The sequence below is a fragment of the Nicotiana attenuata genome, unplaced genomic scaffold, assembly GCF_001879085.1.
Source record: "Nicotiana attenuata strain UT unplaced genomic scaffold, NIATTr2, whole genome shotgun sequence".
NCBI classification, from domain to species: Eukaryota; Viridiplantae; Streptophyta; class Magnoliopsida; order Solanales; family Solanaceae; genus Nicotiana; species Nicotiana attenuata.
Genome location: NW_017676808.1, coordinates 1 through 7,132, shown reverse-complemented (window position 1 = coordinate 7,132; position 7,132 = coordinate 1). Strand labels below are relative to the sequence as shown.

The window sequence follows — 7,132 nt, the reverse complement described above, 5'->3', positions numbered from 1 at the left end:
AACGTAGTGGGGCCAATTCCTCAAACTGAAGGTTTTGACTTGAGTAGTGAGGAACTAACGTATCAAAATGTAAAAATTACAATTGACGATATCAAGGATGAGTTGAGTACTGGAAATCAGCAGTGATCTGCTATGTGCTGGGATCTAATCCCCCTCTGGCAGTTATGGATGGTTATTTGAAATGAATTTGGGGAAATAGAGGAATTGACAAAGTTACAGTAGTGAATAAGGGGGTCTTCCTTGTGAGATTTCAATCTGAAGAAGCTAGAAACAGAACAATTGAGGAAGGAGTCCATATGTTTGATAAAAAGCCAATAGTAATTAAACCTTGGAAGCAGGATATTGATATGAAAAAGGAGATAATTGACAGGATTCCAATATGGATTAGGCTTATAGGGTTGGACATCAAATATTGGGGGAAGAGTGCACTTACTAAGATTGCAGGAATGGTAGGAAAGCCATTGAAGGCAGATAGTGCTACATCACAGAAGGAAAGACTTACATTTGCTAGAATACTTATTGAGGTATCAATCAATCAACAATATCCATCAACAATCATGTTTGAAAATGAATATGGGAAGATTATAGAACAAAGAGTGATGTATGAATGGAAGCCAGTACATTGCCTCACATGTAATAATTTTGGGCATGAACAATCAGACTGCAGGAAAAATATAAAGAAGGAGGAAGAAAGGGAACAACAAAGGCAAATTCAGAATGATCAGCATAATGATGGTAAGGGAGGGCAGGAAAGGCCTTAGGATAACACAAGCAACGGAGGGAACGAAGAAGGCAGAGCAAAGGAGGTAGAGATGATTGCATCAAAAGAAGAAAGGGAAACACAGTACATTAACAAGGGCAAGAGAGATGACTCTGACTCTTGGGAACTCGTATGCAGCACTAGCAAAGAACACTGATGAGACAACTAAAGCAGATGGAAGCATAGCAAGCTCATCTAACCCTAGAGATAAGCAAGCTAGTTTGGGACATAACATTGGAAAGGGTAGGGGAAACCCCCTACCTAATGGATAATATTGGGTGCTGGAATATAAGGAGTCTAAATAAGTCAGGCAAGCAGAAAGAAGTAACCTGTTTCTGCACAACATTAAGGCTGGTTTATTTGGACTGCTGGAGACAAAGATTAAGAGAACAAAGGCTCAACAAGCCACTCTTAATCTTTGTAATGGGTGGTCTTTCAGCACAAACCTGCATAAACATTCAAGGGGTCGGATTTGATTTTTATGGAAACCTCAAATATATGAGGTTGACATAATCACAGTTACTGCACAAGTAATTCACTGTTAGGTTAAGCATAGAGGAAGACATGAGAAGATATATATAACTGTGGTGTATGGGTTTAATGATCAAGCCCTCAGAAGAGAACTCTTGGAGGAGATAAGGATAATATGTAGTCAGGTTCAGGGACTTTGGAGTGTAATGGGGGATTTTAACCGTGTCCTTTATGAAGAGGAAAGGATTGGAAGTCCTATTTCTGTGGCTGAAATAAGAGATTTTAAGAAGTGTGTGGAGAATTGTGATTTGTATGACTTAAAATCTACCGGGGCATATTTCACTTGGAATAACAAGCAAGAAGGGGTTGATAAAGTTCTGAGCAAGATTGATAGAATCCTAGTTAATAGTGATTGGCTAGCACTACTCCCTGCTTCCATAGTTCATTATATGGAAGAAGGGTTGTATGACCATTGCCCTACTACTATCAGTTGGGAAAAAGGAGATAACAGGAAGAAGTAGCAGTTCAAATATTTTAATATGTGGAGTATGGCTCCAGACTTCTTAGAAAAAATAGAGGAAAGCGGGCAAGAAAGGATACCGGGAAGCAAGCAATATCAACTATTGGGGAAGTTGAATAGATTAAAGAAAGTGTCGTGGAAGATCAACAGGGACAGATTTAGTGAAGTTGAAAAGAGAGCAGATCATGCAAAGATGGAACTTCTAGCATGCCAAGCTAGAATTCAGACAAATCCTATGGATTATGAATTGCATAAGCAGGAAAAGGAATTAGCACAAGCATATAGCAGCTGGGAAGATGCTAGATATCAGTACTTAAGGCAAAAGAGTAAAATGCAATGGGCAATGCAAGGTGATCAAAATACAAGATTCTTTCACAATTGTATAAAGGCTAGGAGGAACACTAACAGAATCTTCTCAGTAAGGGATACTTATGGAGAAAATATCACAAAGATGGAGAAGATTGCAAACACATTTACAGAGTTCTATTCATCATTACTAGGCACAAGTAAAGGTGATAGAGATCATGTGTGTAGCAGTTTAGTGAAGAAGGGGGCTGTGGTGCCCGAAGAAGATAGGAAAATGCTAGTGGTTCCTCATTCAGAGAAGAAAGTAAAGCAAGCATTATGGGAAATTGTAGGGGATAAGAGTCCTGGTTCGGATGGATATGGGAGTCAATTGTACAAGGACAGTTGGAGAATAACTGGAAGGGATGTAACTGCAGCAGTTTTGGAAATTTTCAAGACTGGGAAACTGTTACATATGCTGAATAATACTGTTATTACACTCATTCCAAAAGGAACTCATGCAGTTTCAGTAGGTGATGACAGACCAATAGCTTGCTGCAAAATTGTCTACAAGATAATATCAAAGATGCTATGTCAAAGACTAAGGAAGGTACTGCTTGGGATAATTTCAGAAAATTAAAGTACATTTGTAGAAGGGAGATACATTGCACAAAACATCCTAATTTGTCAAGACAAAGTGAGGCTCTATAATAGGAAGAGTACTACCAAGAGCTTTCTAATAAAGATTGATCTCAAGAAGGCTTATGACTCGGTGGATAGGGATTTGTGGAAGAAATGTTGTATGCATTGAATTTCCAATCCAATTCATAAGCTGGATCATGAGGTGCATTACAACTACACAATATACAATAGCTATTAATGGTGGTATGTATGGATGCATCGCAGGAAAGAGGGGTGTAAGACAGGGGGATCCAATATCCCCACTGTTGTTTGTAATATGTATGGAGTATTTTACTCGAATCATGAGAATGGTGGCTGAACAAGATGGATTATCTTACAAAATGCAAGGGGCTGCAACTAAATCATCTCTGCTTTGCAGATGATGTATTATTGTTTTGCAAAGGGGAGCTCCAAGCTATAGTACTGATGTTGAGAGGACTACAAAGCTTCTCAAATGCATCTGTACTTACTACAAATGCTGCAAAATCTAATATCTTCAGTGCAAATATGGATGAACAATGCTTGCAAGACATATGTGAGTTGACAGGTTACAAGAGGGGATCCCTACCTTTAAGATATCTTGGGGTACCTATATCACCAAAGAAACTTGCAGCACTGGATTGTGAAATCTTAGTGAATAAGATGACAATGATGATTAAAAGCTGGGGGACTAGAAACTTATCATATGTAGGGAGAGTTTTACTAGTAAATGTAGTACTAATGCACATACACTCTTACTGGGCATCCATCTTTGTGCTGCCTAAGAAAGTGATTAAAAGCATTATAGGAGTATGTATGAGTTTCTTGTCGGATGGGAAAGTCCACACTAATAAGTCATATCTAGTAGCATGGGACTTGGGATGCAGGACAAAAAGACAGGGAGGCTTAGGGGTACATGATACTGCTGCCTGGAATGAAGCAGCTATAGCAAAGTATGTCTGGAATATAGCAGCCAAAACAGATATTATGTGGGTCAGATGGGTAAACCATATTTACTTAAAAGGGAGAGACTGGTGGCAGTGCAAACCTCCTATTGATTGTAGCTAGTACTGGAGGAAAATTTGTACAATTAGAGATAAATTTGCTGATGGACACACACAGAATCATTAGCTAACTACAAGTGGAGTTTATACACAAAGTAATGGCTATAGCTGGAAGAAAGGGGCTATGGAACACTGGCCTTGGCGAGGGTGGGTATGGAATAAGATGAACATGCCTAAACACAACCTAATCTGTTTGTTAGTAGCACATAACAGACTCTTGACGAAAGATAGACTGAAACATATGGGAATTAGCAAAGACAGCTTATGTGAGATATGTGGAGCTGCAGAAGAAACAGTTGCTCATTTGTTCTTTGAATGTCCACTTGCGAGGAGGTACACGGAAGACACTCTGAGATGGTTAAACATAGACATTAGGAATATGGAGCTGCGAGGGTTAGGCAGAAGAATGACCAGACAAGTTAAAGGCAAAATATGCAGGGCAATTGTGTTGGCCATACTAGCAGCTGTAGTTTATAACATACGGAGAGCAAGGAACTTAGCACTTTGGGAACATAAGGTGATACGACCTGGGCAGCTATGCAGTCAGATAAAGCAAGATTGTAAGCATAAATAACATGAAGCATTGAGGAGAAGACACACAAGCAGAGAGAAAGATTGGATAGAAAAACTTTATAGAGAAAATGTATAGTTGAGGATTGTATATAAGAGATAGAATGGACAATTAGAGAGAAGTCTAATTGTATTTCTGAGATGTAAGTTTTGATAAGTGATAAATAAAATCTTTTTGTTCGACCAAAAAAAAAAGAAGAAAATTGCTTAACCTAGATTGTATTAATTTGTTCAAAGAAGTTTCATGGTATTGCTATGTTTAACACTTAATGTCATTTTGATAAATTGTTATGAAATACAGTAGAGGTGTGTTTGGTATGAAAGAAAATATTTTCTAATTTTCCCATGTTTGGTTGGTTTTAAATATTTTGGAAAATATTTGCCTCATGAACTCATTTTCCTCCAATTGGAGGAAAATATTTTCCTTATCAAAAGAAGAGAAAACATTTTCCAAAACTCTTTTCAACCTTCTCTACCATATTCCCCATCTCCACCAACGCAAACCCACCCATCCCTCCCTCAAAGCACCCCTACTGTAACGATCCGGCTGGTTGTTTTGAGAATTAAAGCCCCAATCCCCTATTAACTACTTCCCCCAGGATCGTTCGTTTTGAGTTTCGGAGTATTTTGGGACACTTAGTCCCTAAACGAAGGCTCAAGTCTTAGAATTTGAACCATAGTCGGAAAAGTGTGAAGACGACTCCGGAATGGAGTTCCGTCGATTCCGTTAGCGCTGTTGGATGATTTTGGGCTTAGGGGTCCGGATTGTGTTTTGGAGGTCCGTAGCTCAATTAGGCTTAAAATGGCGAAAATTGAATATCACGGCGGAGGTCTTATCATAAGTCGACGTGAGATCAGCAATCAGTTAATTAGGGGATTTTTTATCTTTTATAGAGTTGTACCTAATGTAGGACTCCCTTGCTATATAAAGGGAGGTCTGATTACTTGTAAAGGACATGGTAACACACATTCCAAAGCAATATATTTTTAATTTCTTTCTTTAAGCTCCTGTTCTTCTGTATCTTGATATTGATCCAGCTGCATCTAGTTCAAGTGTGATTGACTTTCCAAGACTGTATCTGTTCAAGTTGTGCGGTTTGAATTTACTTTATCATTGTTCATTTCAATTGCAATTCTAATTTATCGCTTTGTGTCAATTAGATCCACGTATCCTTAAAATCATTTACAAATTCAATTGTTATCCGATTTTGAAAGTAAACTCAGTGCAGCGGCACTCACAGCCTGATATATGTCAAATATAGACAAATTAAATATTCCTCTCTCTAGCAAGGGTCCAAAATTCAAATCGCTAAAGATCCCACCTTTGTTTTATACTACTAATTTCAAAATATTTATTTTTTTGTTAAATTTTGTGCCAAGTCAAACATCTCCACTTACCGGAGAGTATTCTCTTAAGAGTTTGAAGAAATAGAGGAGTTGATATTTCTAATACAGTTGGGGACCAAAAGCAGATATTACTAAAGTTGGTAACAACTTACTAAAATACAAAAAAACCCTAGAGCACCATTTCTCTCCTATATAAACTCATATATGCTTTATCATTCTCTCATCCATCACTTCTCAACCTGTGCGGCTATACATGAAGACAGCTCAAGATAATGACGAGGATGAGGATTTCAACGACGATGAAGACGTTGGAAACCAATTCCATCATGAATCCCGTAAAAGGTTTCATCCAAATTGAATCAATGAGTCACCAATTGTAGTCTTTCTTCAATATAGCCTTTTGATTTGATTATATTCTATTCTTTATTCTTAATTGGTTCTTACACTTATAAGTGTCAATATGCTTAGGTAATGGAGCGTTGCTGCTTGAACGATCTCCCTTCCAGATATAATGGTATCTACAAGTTTGTTTATAAATATTGTAACACATGAAAAAATAAAAATTGATGCCATAAAAAATCTTTTAAAATTCACTCTTCTTAATCTTTCAGATCCATAAAGCATTTTTTTCTTCTCCTAGAGTAAGTCGTCGTTTCAACATTTAATAAAGGGGATAGAATCCCCTTTTTCTAGTTTGCAAAGAGTGGTTCAAATTATAATTTTATCAATTTCAGTGTTTAATTTTGGTAAAATAATTATTTTAAGCCATCTTTATATACTCTAGTTTTGGAAAGAGTATCATGCTATGTCTAAACTTCAAACAGTTAGCTTTGAATGTTCGGATTTATGCACAGAATCTTTACGTTGGAGATTTTATCGTTTAAACATTAAGTATTTAGCTTTAAATGTTCGAGGACGTAGAGTATTTATCTATAATTTGTTTAAATCTTACGTTTCGATTTTAAGAATTATTAAGTTTGATGCAGTTGCTTGAATTCCATTGAATCATTGATCAGCTGCAGCAGCAGCAACAACAAGAGCAGCACTAGCAAGATCAGCAGCAACAGTAAGAGCGCCAACAGTAACAGCAACGACAACAGCTACAACATATTAGAGTAGCGAGTGGTAGTGGTAGCAGCATTAGCAGTGTAGTAATTTGAATATACGGAATTACATGTATGTCTCACAGGAGCGGAGCTATACAGTACTATGTACTTTCCATAGAACTATTAGTTTTTTTTATTGGACATATATTCGCATTAGGAAATTCATTAAATATGTATAACTAGTTAATCGATTACCTAGAGAATGTGCATCTATCTTATATCTTTGTTTTAGAGAACTCTAGTTTGTCTTAAAAGACAAAATAATATACTATATGGTTCATAATTTCATATAACTGACCCTTATGTTTAGTTTGTCCAGTTACAACAACAATCCTTTTAAACAACATCT

General features: G+C 37.1%; 1 protein-coding gene across 1 annotated transcript; it reads left to right on the top strand.

Annotated features, from left to right (window-relative positions):
* Positions 1 to 3,041: 3,041 nt before the first annotated feature.
* LOC109221211 lies at positions 3,042 to 4,334 on the top strand. Its single transcript, XM_019385676.1, has 2 exons — positions 3,042 to 3,698; positions 3,828 to 4,334. Exons 1-2 carry the CDS (start codon positions 3,042 to 3,044, stop codon positions 4,332 to 4,334), a joined length of 1,164 nt encoding a protein of 387 aa, XP_019241221.1.
* The last annotated feature ends 2,798 nt before the right edge of the window (positions 4,335 to 7,132 follow it).

Coding starts and splice junctions, on each gene's coding strand:
- LOC109221211 (XM_019385676.1), top strand. CDS start 3,042: ATGGATTATCTTACAAAATGCAAGGGGCTGCAACTAAATCATCTCTGC. Junction 3,699..3,827: donor ATATTATGTGGGTCAGATGG/GTAAACCATATT, acceptor CAGAATCATTAG/CTAACTACAAGTGGAGTTTA.